Source organism: Mastigoproctus giganteus, chromosome 3 (assembly GCF_048544385.1).
Source record: "Mastigoproctus giganteus isolate SK-2022 chromosome 3, ASM4854438v1, whole genome shotgun sequence".
NCBI lineage: Eukaryota > Metazoa > Arthropoda > Arachnida > Uropygi > Thelyphonidae > Mastigoproctus > Mastigoproctus giganteus.
Window position 1 is genome coordinate 7879428 of NC_143577.1, and position 21360 is coordinate 7900787.

Sequence of the window (21360 nt, forward strand, 5' to 3'; positions counted from 1 at the left end):
AAGACCTTCCCTGCCATCACGGGTCGGCACGGTAGCACATTAGTATCATCATCGTCCTCCCCACACATGGTGGAAAATGCCCGGGTACGAATCCCGTCGATGACGCCAGGAATTTGTATTGGCTTTTTTTCACTCCGTAACTGAGTTAGTCGGTCTCAGGCGTAGATAACAAAGTTTTTTTCCCATAAACTGGGGAAAAAACTTTATCGTCCAGCAAAAAAAGGCAAATCTAGCAGAGAACACACGCAATTTACAAACACAATACACATGGGCAGTTGAATTAACATTCAGGGTGACCTTAATAAATATTATCGCCAATACATAAAAGCGGTTCTAAGAGTGAACTTGGGAATCACAGACCGGTTAGTCTGACTTCAGTGGTCAGAAAAATCTTAGAGGCAATGATTAAAAGTGCAATCCAGGAACATTTAGATAGATATGACATTTTAACAAAGTATTTGAATCCGTCCCTCATGAGAGGTTACTGTATAAGCTTGATCAGGTTGAGATTACTGGCAAGATTCTGAGATGGATTGCTGAATGGCTGCAGGCAGAAGGAAGAGAGTTGTGATTAATGGATATTCTTCACATTGGTGTAATGTCAGGAGTAGGGTCCTAGAAGGAGCGGTTCTTGGACCACTATTGTTTCTCATTTTCATAAATGACATGGACGAAGGGATAGAAGGTGTGATGTCAAAATTTGCAAATAACGTAAAATTGGTAGAGTCATTAATCATCAGTGACAAGCAGCACCCCTTCAGGGTGATTCGAATAGACTTCAGAGATCGTCAGATTAGTAGTAGCTGTGTTTTACCGCTGCTAAAGGCAAGGTCTTACACTTGGGGGAACAGCAACCCACAAATAAATTACACACTTTGTATAATTTATTTGTTCAATGATTTATCGAACGCTAGCCTGTGGAGATAAGGAGGTAATTATTCCAATGCATAACTCAATTTTAAGACCACATCTGAAATTCTGTGTTCAATTATGGAGACCTCAACTGACTTCTTTACTTATGTAAACTCTAGAAGGAAGGGGTTGAATCAGATTGGTCCACTTGATATCGATGGTTCGATTGTTGATGATTCCGCTCAGGTAGCTGACAAACTGAATGAGTATTTTGCATCTGGATTGACAGATGAAAAATTCTATAGGGAGGAGAGAAGAGGCAAGAAGCTTATTAAACTCTAACAGGGAGTAAAACGATTTTGTAACAACTGAGAGCAAAGTAGAGGAGAAATTGAGAAAATAAACATAAGGAAGGCACCTGGAGTGAATGGGATCTATCCAGTTATATTTAAGGAGGCAGCAAGGAAAGTGAGCAGGACCTTAGCCATGATTATGAAGGCATCCTTGGACTCAGGAGAGGTCCCAACGGACTGGAGATGTGTAAATGTATCCCCTATTCACAAAGGGATATCGAGAGGTGACACAAGTAATTACAGACCTGTTAGTTTAAATTCTATTCGGGGAAAAGAATGGAGTCACTGGTTAAAGAAGAACTGCAGGGTAATTTAGATAAGTAGTTATAGTTCATACACAGCATGGATTTGTTAAGGGGAAGTCTTGTCTGGAAAATTTGATTGAATACTATGATGTGGTTACAAAGGAACTGAATGCCAAAAATAATTTTGATATCATATACTTGAATTTCAGGAAAGGTTTTAATACTGTTGCACATGGAAGACTACTGTACAAATTAAAACAGTATGGCATTAAGGGCAAGTTGATGCAATAGATAAAGGGATGGTTGAGAGCGAAAAGAAAGAGAGTGGCAATCAATGTGCACTGCTCTTCGTGCACTAATTAGTGGAGTTCCGCAGGGTTCGGTGTTGGGCCCATTTTTGTCTTCTGTATTTATCAATGATATGATGAAGGTATATCAGGATTAATGCAAAGTTTGCAGACCATACGAAGGTTGGCAGGGTTGTTAATGGCAGTACTGACAGTACGGTACTGTAACAGGATCTAGAAAAGTTTAGCAGATGGAATGAGAGGTGCAACTGAAGTTTAAAATTGATAAGGAAAGTTCTGCTTATGAGTAGCAGTAACCCCAGAGTAATGTACCAACTGTGCGGTACTACATTCAGGGCAGTAAATAATGAACAAGACCTGGGAGTAATTGTGCCGTCAGATATAAAGTTTTCAGAGCAGTGCAGCTCATGTGGCCTTGTCAATAATGCGCAGAAACTTTGCTAACAGGGATAAGGTGGTTATCCCGTTGTACAAGGCAATGGTCAGGGCACACATTGAGTACTGTGTACAGGTCTGGAGAGCTCATTTTAGGAAGGATGTAGAGCTGCTGGAACGAGTACAGAGAAGGACAACGAGAGTAACAAAGAGGTACCCTTACCAAGAAGACTTAAGTTCTGCAAATTGTAGCCTCTTCAGTTTAAGCCTCTGCAAGATGATCTGATTGAACTGCATAAGGGCTTGAATGGTTTGAGCAGGCTCAGTGCTGATGGGATTTTTCACCTTGCTCAAATTACGTACCTAAGGGAGCAGAAATTCAAATTGAGGAAATACAATTGTAAAATACATGTGCGGACCTTTATTGATTGAGTGCTGGAACAAACTTCCATTTGTTTTTGTGAAAGTTGATAGCTTAAATAAATTCAAGGAAGAACTGGACAAACGTTTAGAGCGAATGGATAGGTGAAATGGGAGGTTTTTTCTGGGGGGTGGGGTGATGCTCTTTAAGCTTGCTTTCTTGCATCATACTAATGCTAAACTACATTCACGAGTGAGAAGTTAATAGGGAGTGGTATGCCAGACGTTCATCAAAATCTAACAGGGTGCTAAATGATTTTGTGATAACTGAGAGGAAGGTGTAAGTGAAATTGTTGGAGCTTAACGCCAAAAAGGTACCTAGGATTGATGAGATCTATCCAATTATATTGCGGGAAGCAGCAAATGAGATAAACAAACTACTAGCCATGGTTATAACAGCACCTTTGGATTCGTGGGGATGTCCCTATTAGTGGACATGTGAAAATATATCCCCAATTCACAAACTGGGATCTAAAGGTGAACTGAGAAATTGCCGACCTGTTAGCTTAACTTCTGTTCCAATGAAAATGAAATAGTCTCTTTTAAGAAGAAATGAAAGACCATGTAGAAGTAGTGCAATCATATTCAGGTCACAGCTTGAATTTGTTAAGGGAAAATCTTGTCTGACCAATCTGATAACTACTGTGATGTAGTAACAAAGGAACTGGATGCGAAAAATAATTGTAATGTCATATACTTGGATTTCAAGAAAGGTTTTGCTACTGCTGCACATAAGGGACTGCTATACAAATTGGAGCAGTGCAGCATTAAGGGAAAGTTGCTGTTATTGGGTAAAGGGTGAGTGGGGGAAGACAGAGAGTGGACACCGTTCTTTGTGAACTAATATTATTAGAAGATTCCTCAAGGGTACAGTTCTTAGTCCATTTTTGTTTTCTGCATTTATTAATGATATTGATGATGGTATGTCAGCCTTACTGTCTAAGATTTCAGGTGTGACAAAGATTGGCAGTTTGGTTAATGACTCTATTCAAGGTAAGCTACTGCAGAAGAACTGGAAAAATTAAGTTGTTATTTGTTATGTGTTGTTATTTGGTTTTTAGGAGCATTAGCAACTAAGGCCATATTGCTCCGGTGCAGTGGTCATTCCGTGACCTTTCCGCATACTCCGTATTTGGTGGTGACGGGCTCGAACCCCGGTCTAATCAAGAAGCGTGTGCTACGCACTGGTGCTCCTTCCCACCTGGCTACGGAGGCGCCTAGGAAAAATTAAGCAGATTTGCTGAAGCATGAGAGTGAAGTTTAAATTTGACAAACGTTTAGCAAGTACCTTGACAAACGCAAGGTATTGTATATGGGTAGCAGTAATCACAGATTAATGCACGAACTGCGTGGTACTACAGTACAATCAGAGTAATGGAAAATTTAAAAAAAAGTTTAGTAATTGAGTAGTCATATATGAAGTTCTTTGAGAAGTGCAGACTGGTTGCCAGGACCGCTGATTGGGTTTTGTCAATTATATTCCTAAACTTTGTTAGCCGGAATAAAGAGGTGATTTTCCCATTGCAGAAGGCAATGGTTAGGTCGCATCTTGAATACTGCATAGAGGTCTGGAGGCCCCCATTTTGGAAAGATGTAGATCTGCTGTAATGTGTGCAGAGAAGGATAACAAGACTGGTGCACGGAACAAAAAGGTGCGCTTAATAAGAAAGACTTCAATTCTGCAAATTGCAGCGTCTGAAGACTAGACACCGGCGATGTGATTTGATTGAGATATTTAAGGCTTTTAATGGATTGAGCAAGTTCGATACTAATGGGATTCCTCCTCTTGTTCAGACTACACACACGAGGGGGCATAAATTCAAATTGAGGAAAGGATGGTTGCAGGATAGATGTACAGCGGTTTTCCCTCAGCCAGCGAATGGTTGATTGTTGGAACAAACTTCCTGTTGTACATTGGAAGTTGGTGGTTTGGATAAATTCAAGGACTAACTAAAGAAATTATTGGAGGGCGTGGACAAGTGATGTGGGAAGGTTTTTCTTTGTTGGTTAATGTTTTATAGGCATGCTTGCTTGCATCCTTTGCGACTACTAATCCTAAATATATTCCATAGATTTAGTCTAACATACATTTTTCCAACTATACTGACGTTGAGTCTTCTCTCTCTCTCTCGCTCTGTTTGCTCCCATCTATTCTAAAGTGACGTCAAATTGGCCAACGACTCATTCAAGCGTTGTATTTTCAGTCAGATAGCAGTAGAAAATTATTGTAATACAGTGTAATTGAGGAGTGCGCAATTACTGGGTGTACTGTCTCATCCGAGATAAACTTCAGCAAGCAATAATTCAAACATATTCAAAAGCCTTTCTTAAACAGCAGTGTAATGACATCACCTGGAAATCTGCTTGCAACTCCATAGATCCATACGATGCATGTTTATCACCGTCGTCCCAAATAAGGAGAATTTACTTGCTGTTAGTACATCCTCTAAAGTTGTAGCCGATCTGTTTCTAAATTTGTTTGCTGCTGACTCTTTAGTAATGTTTTTGAATATGGGCTTCGAAGGAGAAAGTTTTATGGGCTTTGTTTAATACGGATTGTACAGATAGTTGGTCTAAGGCGAGGGCCTATTTTTCCCCTACTAGAAAATTGTGTTTTTCATTCCAAAATTCAGACTACCTGACCACAGAGCGCACAGTTTATATGTATTACATATTTGTGACTTCACATCAATTTGTTCACGTATCTGAAAGTCTATAACTCTTAAATCTACAATACTGCAATAGGAAGCAACCATCTTTTGTAACTTTTGACATGTCTACAAATTCTAACGAATAACTCATGGAAACCACCCTCGTATCTAAAGTAACCTTCGGAACATGAATTTTGCATCTCTAAAGGATTCTCTAATGGATAATGCCATTAATGAATTAGTGTGAGCAAAAAATGTTGATTTAGACACCAAAAGGATCCCACATTATCCACTTGACCTAGTTTTGTCACATTGACTGACGTGAATTCTCATCCGATCAATTTCTTGAGACTTGTTATCACTGTCCTCGCGAACTTTGTCTTTATAGACTTCATAAACATGTCACGAGAAAATAATAATGAGGAAGAATATCAAATTTCGACTTTTCCTATAAATATATCTTGGACATACCCTGTGCACGAGGAAGTAATACATGAACAGCCCACACATTCTACAGTACTTGGGAAACTACAGCAATGTCGCTATTGATAGTGGAACAATTTGTTACAGGGTCTATCCGGTTATAAAGCTGTCTACTTTCAAAACTAACTTGGCTCCAGTTCGTTCAAGGCGAAAGCCCTTGTACCCTAGTTTCTGTTCGTATTTTATTCAAAATGAAGAAATCTCCAGTTTTTAAGCTTAATTTCATCATATTGAAAAATAAATGGCGAGATTAATTTATTTAGGAAAAAAATTACAATAACAATTACAAATGACGCCACAGGAATGTGCTAAATTTACAGGACAGCTTAAAAATAAAAATAAAAAAAAAAAAAACACTGAAAAGCATCGTTATATCTTAGAAAAAATAAAGCAGGAAACATAAGTGATTTCCGGACGTGTTTGTTGTAGTATCCAGTTTCAGCGTTTATGTAGGAACAGGCTCGATATCACTGCTGACGCATGTCAAATGCTTAATTGGGTCCTCTTGAAATCGATCTCTTCTTACCACGAATTGCCCAAACTGCGATGGTTGTTTTCTTCCGTCTTTTCTACAACCCTTTCTTTCAATTCTGGAAGGTAACTGAAGAAGGAGTGAACTGTCGAGTCTGTGTCAAGTGGTTTTATTTGATTTTTAGTTCCGTGGTAAAACGATTCATCAAACATTTCTTTCAGTTCTTATCGCTCAGTACGAAAATCAGATCCAAGACCCGCAGTAAATCTTAATACTTGACAAGCTTGCAACAGTGGACCAATGTGTCTTAAATATTCACAAACAACAAAAATACACAAGGATTTTTCCCTGAAAACCATGCATAGAATTTTGAAAAGAAAATACTTTCGTTTTGGATTGCGTTAATTCTCAGAAGAACTTACTTTCTTGTAAGTTCTTAAGTTTAATCAATAAAAGTTTGGCACATAAGAAGAAAATTATCAGAAAATCTTCATAATCGAATAAAAGTCAGCTTGTTTTAGGTGTTTGTGAACCCTTTTTACAGTATGCTTTTTATTAAACTCAAAAAGTTAATTATAGAAGAAATTTGAAGCACAGCTGCTCTTGTGTTTAGCTCCAACATTCGACATGATTTTTAAGAACTCGTATTAATATTATACTAGAAATCCCTGTTTACACTAAACTCTCGCCAACTGCTGGAGAATATGTTTCTGAAAGGTACCGCGTTTGGCAAGAATATGAACCTGGAACAAAGGGACGTTGGCCCCTGACAGAAAGTAATTTAATTGTAAGTTTAAGTAAAGAAAAGTACATACGAAGGTAATGTTAAGTTACTATCAGTCTGACCAAAGCCTTTTGTGCCAGATTGCAAAATTAACTCTCCTAAAACCATTGAACTTTAGTTGCTGTTTTTCGGACCAAATAATATGCATCCAGTCCAAGCTTTTTTGAAACGTTGCCTGGCTCATATTGTTAACCACCCTTCCTTGTTTGCTGATGACCTGAAGGTCATCAGCAAACTTTGACCGCTTCTTGGACATCCTTCCATATCACGTATGAAAATTAAAAAAAAGAAAAGGGGGCTAAACACTGCGGGCTGAGAGACCGCACTTGTTTCCTGGTTCGCCATGAAAACTGACCATTTATGACAACTCTCAAATCTTTTAGCTGTCCCATGATTCAGTGTTGGATGGATTTTACTAAATGCTTGCTAGAAGTTAAACAGAAGTGTAGTCAGTTCAAGAATAACCTTAGTGGTATTTGCAATCAAGGTAAAGATAGGAACTACTTTCAGAATCGTGGCTGATTAATAAATTGCATTATTTTGTAAATGGACATAAGTACATCCTTGGTTTGAGTGCCCTAATCTGTGATTTTGGGAGGAGAACGTTTGATAAACTATCGGTTTATCATACATTTCTATCTTATTTTCATAGGCACCTTCCTGACTAACAGGAAAGATAACTCAAAGACACGAATGTGTCAACTGAGTGGCCGAATGCATTGCGCATGTGTAAATTTTTATGAATATTTATAATTGCTCATAAAACAATTACAATAAACCGTTTTAATATCACAGGGTGGTTCAAGCACGAATGAGAATTTTTCATTATTAAGAAACAGAAACAGATGCGAAGTACATCATCAGTTAGGGAGAAACGCAGCGATGTTCATATTTCCTGTCTCCTGTCATCCTGGCTAAAATATCCTCTGGCTACAATATGCTTTCCCAATGAGTTGTGCGCATTACAACCAATTACTGTTATCCTTAAATTACTGTTTTTATGAGAAAAAGTTTTCTTGGATCAAGAGATGATTGAAAATTTAATTAACAGTAATACATCTTGTAGTTCGCTTTCGGTTAGGAGAAACACAGAGAGTAATTAAACATGATGGAAAGACGATAAGTCTTTAGTAATTGTCCTGCGACTTCGCTAATACTGATCTACAGAGCCTAATAGTTTTTATTGCTCGAAGCGATAACAAAAGGAAATTGAAAAATTGAGAAAGGCGTTATCTATTTAGGTATGACAATTGATAGCTGTAACTCAAATGAAACCACGAAAAAAACTTTTTCGAACACCGCTACAAGTTTTCATTGTCGAATTCGAGTTAGGAGAAAACTTAATATTGTGAGAGCTGAACTGTGAACATCGAGCTCATCCCACTTTTGTGTTGGGATTAAATTTTCATACGCGTAATTCGCCAAAGGACTGTTCTGTGATAAATATATATGAATGTATTTGTATGTATGTCATCAAGGGCGTAGCTTGATAACAGGCAACAAAGCGGAACGCGACAGTGACCCGTGTGGAGTTCTTCCACAGAATAATGTCCTCTGCAGGTAATATAGTTTCTACCTCTGTTTTTCTCATATTGCAGAAATTTCATTGCCCAAATTTTCATTTTAAATGTTGCTCTGGAATTAAGGAGTCATTGCACAATCTATTGAACAATCAACCGTATCGATCTCTATAGTGGCCAAGTTGATATCCCACTTTCCCCGACTGACGTGCAAATATGAATTACTGTTCGCCAACAAAAAGAGGGCTTAGAGGAGAACAGGTATCCTGTGTGTTATCAGCCACTCAGTCTAAAACACTGATGGATCCAATATCTTTCTATTACAGAAGATTTAGGAGAAGTCCGATTGGCCTGCCTCCCTAAAATCCACTGATGCACACCTTCTCGATGGTAAGCCCTGTTACATCACTTAGGTGGCAACGAACGTGTAGAGGTTCTCTTCAAGACGCCTGGTCAGCGTGAAGAGAAAAAGACCAAACCCTCCAGCATATGACAGCACGACAAAACAAATGGCCCTCAGTCCCCAGCGGCTTTCACTCCCCCTCTTACAAAGGTCTTTGAGATAACAGAAGAGGAGAAAAAGCAGTATGTACTGGAACTTTGAGCTTCTGCAGACTGCTCAGGACAAAGATATCGACGAGGAATATTACAACTTTCTGAAAGTGATAAAGTCCAAGAAACCTGTAGGGAAAAAGAAATCCAAAGAAGAAAAAATTAGTCAAGAAACACTTGTTATGATGAACCGAAGGCGAAAAATGAAGAGCAAGATAAACACTGACAAGGAAAAAATTGAGTATACTGAGTCATGCAAAGCCATTAAAAAGAGACTCAGAGAGGACATAAGGAGATTTAACACAAGAAAACAGAACAAGCATTAAGGGAAAACAAACGATTTAAATCAGAAGCCATCAGCAGTAATACGTACAAAAAAAAAATGATACTGAAACTGAAGAATAGCGATGGTTTGCTTATAAATAGCAGAGAAGGCATAATTCAAATAGCAGAAGACTACTATAGAGAATTATACAAGGAGTGAGGGAATGAAGCCAGCAGTGGGGAAGTTGGGTTGCAAATTAGCAACACATACGACATACCCGATATTCTTCCTGATGAGGTAGAACATGCATTGAAGAAAATGGAGAATCAGAAAGCCCTGGAGGAAGATGAATTTACTGTAGAGTTGTCAAAATTAGGAGGAAAGAGCATAACACAGAAATTGCCAAGAATCATCATAAAATACGTTAGGAAAGGCGTGACACCTAAGGAGTGGAATAATGCAATCACAGTTTTGCTGCATAAGAAAGGAGATAAATCAGAAACTGGAAATTATAGACCAATTAGCTTGTTATCCCACATCTACAAGTTGTTCACAAGGGTCACTACTAAGAGATCAGAAAGAATACTTGATGAGAATCAACCGAAAGAGCAAGCTGGCTTTAGGACAGGATTCTCAACTATGGATCACCTTCACGTAATATCACAGCTAATGGAGAAAGCAAATGAATATAAAACACCATCCATTATGGCTGGAAATTGTGGATTATGAAAAGACAAGACATAGATACTCCACATATTATGATTTTGAAGGAAATATATGAGAGTGCTATCTCCTTTATTAGATTAGACAAAGACAGTAGGAAATTTAAAATCGAGAAAGGAGTTCGACAAGGAGACACAATATCTCCGAAGCTGTTTACTGCTGCCCTTGAGGAAGCTTTCAGAAGATTAGACTGGTCGCAGAAAGGAGTCAATGTGAACGAAGAGTACCTAAACCATTTACGATTTGCAGATGACATTGTGGTCATAAGCCACGATCCCAAAGAATTAGAGGAAAATCTTAATCAGTTATGCACAGTTAGTAAGGATTTTGGACTAAAGATGAATATCGCTAAAACAAAAGCAATGATGAACAAGTATGCCACAGAAAGGGAAATAATGATTGAAGGAGCAGTAATGGAAATGGTGGAGTCATATACTTATCTGGGACAAGTTATTAGTTGTAATAATGATAAATGGCTGGAAGTCAAGAGAAGAATAAATTTTGGATGGATAGCATTCAGGAAATATAGTCACATACTGAAGAGCAATATCCCAGTTTGTCTGAAACGTAAAATAACGAACCAATGTATACTCCCCACCATGACTTATGGAAGTGAAACTTGGGCACTCACCAGAAGAATGGAAAAGAAGCTGAGAACTACACAGTGAAGAATGGAACGAATTATATTAGGAATCAGACTGTTAGATAAGAAGAGAAACGCATGGATTAGGCAGCAAACTCAAGTAAAGGACATTCTTATCAAAACTAAAGAACTAAAATGGTCTTGGGCAGGACACATAGCTCGAAGACATGATGACAGATGGACTAAGAAAATAACAGAATGGTACCCAAGAGGAGCTAGAAGTAAACCTGGAAGATAAAGGCGGAGATGGATAGATTAAATTCATGAGTATGTGGGTAGTAATTGGATGGCCAGTGCTCAAAACAGAAGGAACCGGAAAGTTGCTGGAGAGGTCTTCATCCTGCAGTGGATTGAAAATGGCTGATGATGATGATAATGTTCGCCAACAAATACAGGCCGAGAACATGGAAATTTAGGCATGCGACTGTTTCGTTAAATATTCAACCATGTTACAGACGCATCTCATTCGTGAACTACAAAATGCAATACGTCTGTTAATTATCGCTCAGAAGAAGCTGAAAATGCCATCTCAGACATCAAAGATTACCCTAACACGTGCGTAATGGATATGTACTCAATTGGATTCTGTCTTGGGTGGTACCTGAAGCCTTCCATTGGATATGAAGGGTTTGTTTGATTTTGAAAATTGGGGTCTACTACTCTCTTGTTGTTGTTGTTGTTGGGAGATCCAATTCTTTCAGTAGAATCATATAAGATACTTGTGCATCCATCTTGTAATGAGCTCCACTTTGAAGACTTGGTCGCAGTTCTCCAGAGGATACAAAGGTATGGTTGTTGCTGCTCCTCCCAGGTATTTAATAGGGTTGATGAAAGTAGAAGAGACTGCAACTTCTGTTCCACATTATTAGGGGGGGATTAATATGATACAGTTGGCAATTTGAGAGTTACTATAATTGGATCGTGAAAAGAGATAAATTACGTTTCTGGTTGAAAATGGACTCTGCAGTTTACAGAGCTCAGTGGTGTCCACCTCGAAGTTGATAACTTCTAGGCAAGCTTGGCGAACATTTGTTAATATTCATTAGAATGTGCTCTATAGACTTTACTGGGGGTTGTACGGGAATTAGCGACTAAGGCCATATTGCTCGGTACATGCTGTAAATTGCATGTGTTTGAGGTCAATTTTCTGTTTGCGGGACGAAAAACATGAGTTTCCAGGAGAAAAAACCATGCTACCCTCGCCTAGATTAATTTGTGCATCACGTGCCATAGTCTAATATGTTCTGCTTGCACCGCCTTCCTCTTGCCTTCATTATAATATTGAGTTAAATTTTTAATTTTTAACCTATAATAGCAAACCTATATGAGCAAAATACTACAAGTTTTCTTGAATATTTCATCCCTATCGTGAAAGTCAAATTGCTGTCTGTCCTCCCCACACCGGGTGTAAAAGACTTAAGTTCGAGCCCAGTCGATAACATGAAGAATTTTTATGTGTCTCTTTCACAACGTGGCAGAGTTAGTCGGTCTCAGGGTCATGAGAGCAGCATGGATTTTCTCCAGGAAACAGAAAATCGACCTCAGAACACAAGGAATTTATATACAATATACATGGAATAATAAATTAGTTGACACAGATTTTCTTTTCATGCATGACAAAACCGCTGCAGATAGATCAGTGGCGTTGTCACTGCTCTATCTGCAGTGAAAAATGTGGAGGAACATCTTGAAACTGAAGATATCCAACGACCGCAGTGGCCAGCACGATCAGCAACCTGAAATCCGATTGAACATGTGTGGGACGCCTTGGAAGTCGCATGGGATGCCGACAGTCAACTCCTCGGTCACTTGGTGAGCTAAAGTCTGCGATGTGCAAGAATAGAATTCGTTGCCACAGAATCTTATAGGCACCCTTATATCGAGCGTGATTCACCGCTGTCAGGTTGTTTAGTCGTTTCAGAGGATCATACGCCATACTGATGTCATGTGACCATATTTTCGAGCATCTTGTATCGACTTCTGTAATGTGACCTTTTTAGTTATTTTATTAAACCCCTTTAAATGTCCATTATACCTATCCGAAGCTTCTCGATGTGTCTTCATTTCATCGTTATTCTCTGGTATACCATAGTACCAAATTTTGTCCCGTTTCGACCCAAGCTGCATGGGTTACACTGTTTTTTATGCATGTTCTGTTTGGTCGAGCAGTGTATAATTGCCTATATTCTTCGATCAATTTGGCCTTTAATGAACGAAAGCACCGAGTTTTGAGCGGGAAGAAATCATGCACTCCTCCCTAGAGACCGACTACTTTAAGAATAAATTACTTTATACTGAAACTATTGTGTGGCTGCGTTCCTTGTTTCATCTTCTTAGTTTCTGGCTCTCGTGGGTAGCATAATTGGTATAATTGCCGTCCTTCACACACCGGCTGGAAAAGACCTGAGTTCGAATCCCGTCAATGACTCTAGGAATTTCTATGGCTGAATTTTTCGATCTAAGACGATGGCAGCATGGTTTTTCCTCCCGGAAACTCGGGTTTTTCTTCCAGCGAACAGTAAATCAACACCAGAACACACACGTAATTTATAGTGCCATATATACGGTGCCATACAACCTAAGTTGCTGATACGCCTAAAACACAGTGGTTACGATCTCTGTTATCAACACCATATTGAAAAAGGGCAGTGTTTAAATCCCGTTAAGACGAAAAGCACTTTGACAGAATAGAGTTTTTATTCTCATATCACAGTTTTACTGTGTTTTGAGAGTCTAAATTAGAAATTTTAAACTAAAGTGAAATTCCCAGATGGTTCACCCCTGTGCTCGTTAACAAACATACCACACTAACAGTTGAGCTCCTTTGCTCTTCAGGTGGTGAATCTGGCAAGATGGTAATTTTCCAACTGGTTCCATCTCCACTCACACTTGGAGTGTCGACTTCACCAGAAAAAGACAAACCGATCCTAGAAAGATGCAGTTTACAGACATAACACGCTACACAATGACTGGAGCTGTTTCTGGTTACTCCAACCATGATGCCAGGACGAATAGTTTGAACAAGTATAGGCGAATAGTAGTCCTTTCTTTAAATGGATGGGTCTTCAGAGCGGGAGAGAGAAGAGAAGAGAACCTCCTTCCAACATTCAAGCCACAATTGGGTTGATTTGCCTGTTGGGGACAGAAAATAAGTGTCGAAGAACAGAGATAGTAGCCCTCGACCAACTAACTTGGCCACAACGAGCAATAATAACAGCTTAATCTGCAAATAGTCAAACTGAACTAAGATTCAATCATTATACCCAAAGGTGTTACTGTTTTTAATTAAGTATTCATTTTTTATTGATCAATAATTAAACATATTTATCGTTTAGTAATAAAATATTTTTGAGACGTAGGCTATACTTAAAATTATTTTAGAATGTGTTCAGGGTTAGTGCCATGGTTATCTTTCTATAGATTAAAATAATTTTCCTCCTCCCCCTCTTAGTGATATTTATTCAGCCAATGGGAGAAGAGGGATGCGGAATACGTGGTAATACGTAACAGAAGCTTGTTTTACTGTGGTAAAACAAGCTTCTGTTTTAGCTTGATCATGCTAGATAAACCTCGTGCTCGCGCTTTGTTTATCTGGCATGACCACGCGGTACCATTCTTGATTTCCATATGTAAAGTATTTATGTATTCATAGCTGAGGAAGAGACACACACCGTGTCGAAAGCTTCTGTGATTTTATTCTTTCCTGGTAGGTACGCCAGGTTCTGTGATCAGCTCATGTATGCTTAACTGGTATAATTCAATTTTTCATCTAATTTTCTAATCGAAGCAAATACAGCTATTACTATTTTTGATAGTAATAACAGTACATACCATACGGTTGTTACTATGAAAAATAGTAAATTATAGTATAACTTAAATAAACTATAACTTTTTAAATTATACTATATATTGTTCCCAATAGAAATGAACTGAATAATTCATCAGGTTTCGTTTCACATATAAAAATTATCCTTGCAAATCTGCAACTGTTCAGTCTTCATTTAATATCTATGGTATTTTGTTTTGTTTTTTATTTGTTGTTTTATAATAATAATAAATGCAAAAAAGAAACACTCCCAGGTGGCACTGATGGCAACAAAGTAACAGATTTTATTTAAACATTAAACTACCAATAAATGCACAAAATATTCACACAGGCACATCATATTCCACATGGTTACATTTTAACAACTCCTGAACATACTAATTTCCTTTTCGAAAAGGAAATGCGTAATGACCTGCGCACAACTGTGCGCAATGAGTTAATATGGACTAGAATAGAATACAACCCAATAATTTACCTTTACATGATTTGTACTATGAACTCTGTTATTATTACTACTACTGACAGAATAAAATAACAGATGAATAGTGTGCTACTCGCAAATATGGTGGACGTGCTGAACACTTACAGTAGTTTCACGACGAATTATTTAAAACTACATTGAACAGAAACCACGACACCGTTGTAACTGCTTTGAGCGCAGTTAAATTAATTATTTTTTCACTATTTTTATATACACTATAATAACTGTAAAACAACTATACAGATGTACGAATGGTTAGTGTGACATGTGCCCAGCAGATGGCACTACGGTATAATGGAATGATCACGCATAAGGAACGTTAGGTTAGAAAGCAAGCTTATGTAGCATCAACCAAATATCTATTCCCTCTAAAAGTTCGTCCAGATCCTCATTGAATTTATTTAAGCTATCAACTTCCACAACGACCGATGGAAGTCCGTTCCAGCAATCAACTACCCACTGGCTAAAGACAAATTTCCGCACATCTATTCTACAACTGTCTTTCCTCAATTTGAATTTATGCCCCCTCGGGTTCGTAATGTGGGCAAGAGGAAGAATTCCATTAGAATTGAGCCTGCTCAATCCATTCAAGGCCTTATACACCTTAATCAGATCCCCTCGAAGGTGCCTAGTCTCCAGACGCTGCAATTTGCACAACTTAAGCCTTTCTTGGTAAGAGAACCCCTTCGTTCCCTCACCAATCTTGTAATCCTTCTTTGTATTCGTTCAAGCAAATCTACATCCTTCCTTAAATAATGCCTCCAGACCTGTACTCAGTATTCAAGGCGTAGCCTGACCATTGCCATATACAAAGGGATAATCACCCCCCCCCCTTTTCCCTACTAGTAAAATCCTGTATATCATTGAAAAGACTCCCATGACCTGCTCTGGCACCTGTCTGCACTGCTCAGAGAACTTCATATCTGACTGCAGTCCCAGGTCTTTTATATTTTCTACCACCCTAAGTGTAGTATCACACAGTTGGTACGTATCTCTGGGGTTACTTTTATCTATATGCAATACTTTGTGTCTCTTGTTGAAAAAAACCTACACAACGCAACATCTCTAATAACTAGGCAGCTTAGAGATGGCCTGACAGGTCTAAAAGGCTACGATAAAGGACAGTAAAATAAGTGAAGACGAAATTTTTATCGCTATCATTTATTGTGAAAATTGGCTACAACCAGTTGTAATAAAGTCCAATTACAGGAAAAAAATTTAGACTAAATTGAGGGAACTCTAACTGTCGTATTGACGATTTTGTAAATCACCTCCTACCATTCCCAGTACACTACACTTAGTGCTTCCTGTGCTCATCCATTAAAAGGATTCTAGAAGAATTCTGTACAGTCTTGATGCCAAGAATGCTCCAGGTACTGATAGTATATCTCAACTTGTCTTCAAAACTTGAGTTTAATCCTGTCCTGTGTGGCCTTTTTAAATTTCTTATTCTACTGTTGTTTTTTTCTGTTTGGAATTTTGCTCATATCTAGCCTGCTCCAATAAAGGGTAAGAAATCCAATTATCGTCCAGTTGCACTTATTTCTAAGTAATGGAGAAATCCGTTAACTGCTAACTCATAAACTATCTAGAACCCTTAAATTTTATCAATGATCTCCAATATGGATTCCGTCAGTGTCGATCCATTGGTGATCCATTTGTGAAAAGGTTTCACAAATGAAATTTGTGACTCGACATTTCAAAGGTTTTCGATCGTTGACATAAAGGTCTTCTAAATAAGCTCCCATCTTATGGTTTGCCAACTGTTTTTTTTTTTTTTTTTTTGTAATTGGATATCCAGTTTTCTCTCTGACCGCCCACTGAGGGTGATGGTAGATGAATCTCTGTCTTCTAACTTCTCCACTAACGCTAGTGTTTCCAAAGGTTCGATCCTTTCTGCCACTCTTTTCCTCTTATAAATTAGTGACTTTCTTCCATTTACTGGAAACCCTATCCATAGTTTTGCTGATGATAACACATTGCATTCCAGCTTCCACTTTGCGAAAGAAACCTTGCACTGCAACATTGAGGTAAAGATAACTTACTTGATTTCAATCTTTCTAAAACTCAGTCCTGTCTTATATCTCACAAAAAGGATTCTTCTGCTCCTATGCTTATCTTCGATGACACTCCGATTTCTAGGCAAGATCATATATTTCTATTTGGAATAATGGTGTTACCCTGACTTCTAATCTCTTTTTACATATGCACATTACAAATATTGCTTCCTCTACATCTTAAAAACCCGGTTTTCTCTTTCGCCCTCGGTGTTACTTTCCTTCTGAATAGCTACCCATTCTGCACAAATCACAAATCCACCTTACCATGGAACATTGTTCCTACGTCTGGGGAGATATCCACATAACGTCTCTGATGTTTCTATACCCCATTCAAAAGAGGGCAGTAGTTTAATTAATGACCCATCTCTTACAGAGTTTCACTATTCTCTGTCTCACAGACATTCTGCTTCTGCTATGTATCTATAGTTATATAGATACTTCCATGGGCGCTATTCTTTTGAACTGGCTTCTGAAATTTCTCCTCTCTTCAAAATCAGTCCGAACACGTGCTGCAACCAGTCAACATCCATTTACTGCCCAACTTCAACCTCACAGCACCAAATTTTCTTCTTCCTCACTTATCCCTTCAACTTCAGCTTTCTCTAACAACTTTCCTGCACATGTACTCTTGAATATTACAATCTCCAGAAATTCCAGTCTAATGCTAACAAGTAGTTTTTATCTTCTCAAACTTTAACCCACGCACGGTACTAAGACTATAGGTTCTAATAGCTTTTGTGGTTAACGTTTTCATAAAAAATGATTTCTTTGAGCAAGCTTGTTAATTACTCGAATAGATTACCTCCATGGGCAATTGAGGATGAAGAAGAAGCTTGCAGAAATTCAGAAATCATCTGGACATCTTACATACCTACGCGAAGAGGGGAAACAGATTATAGATAGTTTATTTTCTTTTTTATAATTTAAATATATATTGTTTTTTATTTCTATTATTATTTTATTGTTTATATTTTTTATATTTATTTTTTGGCTGATGCAGCTAAAGCCTGTGGATTCTTTGCAATAAGTGACCAATAATATGCTGATCTCAGTCTTTGAACTTGTCAGAACTTGTATTTAATATAATGGAAATACGTCCACTTTGTCTGCATTCATAATTTAGCAAAATAATAATAATTCCCCAGATGTTTGAATCTACCATCTCTACCGAAATTGTTTAAGTGGATGAATTTAATTTTCCATCTGATTTACTGATAGAAGAAGAAGCAACAGTGGAGATCGTAGTGGATGAACGAGAATCCAGTGATGGTCTCATAATTCGCCTACGCCTTCGCCAAGTTCTGACTTTCTGTAATACTTTGAACTCTGTGAAAGCGAGTAATATGTAAACACCTTGGGTACTGTTGAAGATTATAAACAAATACCATATGACATCGTTGTCAGCAAAGGCAGACACAAAGCCAAATATCCAGGTTAATCCCATAATCAGAGCCAGTTTAAAGAATAATACGAATTGGACTCGATTATTTTTATTTGTATTTTCGTATGCAACCTTTGTAGCCAGAGATGTTCTAGCAATTTGTACGGAGGTGGTAATAAAGAAAAAACTGTTTAATGCCAACAAAATTCCCATCGGAGCAGCAAAGAACACTAGGAGTGGAATTCTCCTTGAAATCCAACAGAGACGTCGTCCATAATCTGCTTTGAACAACGGGAAATCCAATCCCCAGTTGAAAATGAGTGTTATTCCAATGATGATCAGTGGTGAAATCCATCCGAAGAAGGAGTACCGAATAAACTGCTTCTTCATAGTGGATGTTTTAGTGAGTTCACCAGTGCAGAAAGTCTTCCAGATATCGTAAGCAAGAACGTTCATCCAAAAGAATGATGCCAAAAAAGAATAATGCAGAAGCACTCCTAGAAAGATACACAAGTCATAAAATTCTTTTCTGTTAATGCCAAAAAGGAAAATAGATTGCGCGATAAATAGAGAAATAGAGAGAAACAAAATAATCTTTGGAGGAAGTTTATTAGGCTCGGGGAAGACTAAACTCAATACTATTTTAACTAGAAGCGCCAAGAGTGATAAACCAATTCCTACAATGGTTAAATAGGTATGGGCTTCACCAAATTTCTCCAAATATTGAGTTTCTTCTGGAACACATATGAGAATAACAGAAGAATTAACATCTTCGTATTGTCCCTGCCTGAGAATTTCACCTCCGGGCATGAGAATCACGGTTCCGTTTGAATCTTTTGAAAAATGTTCACAAGTGACCTGCATCTTCCTACAGTCCGAATTTAAAAGAGATGTATCATTCGAAGAGTGGCCATTTCGGGTTCTGATGCAGATACCATCAACATTGACAAACTGCTTGCCACAGAGCAGATTACGACATGTTTCTTGGAAGACGTCGTACACTTGGTGTCCAGGACAACGTCGTTTAACCCCCACAGTATCATCCTGCCCGTTAAAATCGATCATAAGAGGAAGGCTGGGCATCGATTTTGCTGGAGTAGAAAACGTTGTTTTCTCCTGCTCTGGGCATTGCAGACCAGATGTTGGTACGCCGTTACAGGAAGCACAATACTTATTCCTGTAACGAACTGTCCCATTCGACACAGGCGCGTAATGTGAGTAGCATTTAGATACTATTTCTTGTTGACTAAGATCGTGAATGGCACGTTTTGAGCACCGTCCTATCTCTTCGGGAATGCACGGCTGTAAAAAGTTGGAGACAAACTCAGGAGGAGAGAATCTGAGATTGTCGCAATTGTTTTCATATAAAAGAGTGAGTGGAGTACTTTCACAATGTTCATTTGGCCACTGCGCAGTCCAGGCAGCAACGTTTAAATCATTATTACACGCCGCACAAAACAGATTTCTGTAGGTGTCATTGGTGATCCGACTACTCACGAGAACTTTAAGCAGAACGTCGCGATCAGAAGGGTGTTCGCACTGGAGACGAATCTCTTGATCTTGCCACGAATCCAAGCAACGAGAAATAACATAATATGACTTAATAGTAATGTTCGCGCATGACCATTTCGGACGAAAGTCATTAGGCAACCCTGGTACACTCTTGTCCAGGCAACAGTTACCGTAGTTTACACAGTCGTTGGTACAAGAACAGGAAATTCCTCCCCTAGTTTTAAATTTCCGTTTCGTATTTCCGCATATTGCATGTTGATCTGGGCATTCCCCACCACTTGATGACAAAGAAGTAACAGATTCACTTGAAGTGGAGAACCTTCTTCTAGTTAATGTAGGTGAGGCGGTGACCATGGATTTCCGCTTTAAGTAATTGAAGCTAGAATTTGTGACGTCATCTGTGCTATCTGGTGTGTTAGGCTGAGAACTTCTTAGAAAATTAACCACTTTCGCTCTTACGTGAGATGATTCTGGTCTCTGCCATATAGCCGAAAGGTGGATGTCTTCCTTCTGTTCTGAACCATTCACCGAATTTGACAATGACTTTTTTGAATAATTGAGTATTTCTGTCGGTAAATTTTGGATCTGACTGATGCTTCCAAGGAGCACCAAAATCATACAAAAGGCCATCTTTGCTATCGAATATCACATTATCGCTTTAAAAGTGCATTAACCCAAAACCTTGGAACATGGTACCTGCAAAACAAAAATAATAGATAATGAATATATTTGACATTCAACTTTTAATGGACAGCATATTCAAAAATGACTTAAAATACAAAAGACAAAATACACTTCTTTAATCTGTCTCATAATAAAATAGTCTACTAATTACAATACAAGATAATGTATTTACTTGTCGAGGAAGACTAAAAAAAATTAAGAACACCATGAAGGATCCGATTTAAAAATAAAAATTAAAGAGATTTTTAGAACTAAGGAATAAATAAAATCAAATTTAATTAGCCATAGTAATCCAACTTGCTTATAGATCAGTTTAATTCTTTTATTTCTGATTAAATCAGTTAACGTTGCCTTAAAAGTGCTAAAACAACCTTAATATTTAATATTAAGAACATCGTGGACATCTTTGCGAAGTTTTCTCTGATGTCTCTCTCTTTTTCGTATCAAACTGATCAATTAAAAGAAGGATACATATATATTCTGCTCGTAATTGAAACCCTCCCACCTGAAGAAAAAGGACAGAATTACCTCAAAATTCTGGATAACTCATTGTGATGTATAAGGACGTAAACGATTAGCAGGTCAAGGCCAATCGGCACAGTACAACTTACAAAAAGGTATCTGTTATATGTATACTTGACAGAATTTGAAGATGCTATAAAATATGAAAGGCCACATTGCGTACATATGAAGGACTTTAAAAGGGGTCGGATAATTGAGTTGTCAGAAGCTCGATAGTGAACATAGTAAATCGCCGATTTTGTGAGTGA

General features: G+C 38.1%; 1 protein-coding gene across 1 annotated transcript; it reads right to left on the reverse strand.

Annotated features, from left to right (window-relative positions):
* Window positions 1-18190: 18190 nt before the first annotated feature.
* On the reverse strand, window positions 18191-20536 carry LOC150087640 (uncharacterized). The gene has a single exon (XM_090369843.1). It carries the CDS (start codon window positions 20534-20536, stop codon window positions 18191-18193), a length of 2346 nt encoding a protein of 781 aa, XP_090225969.1.
* Between the last annotated feature and the right edge of the window lie 824 nt (window positions 20537-21360).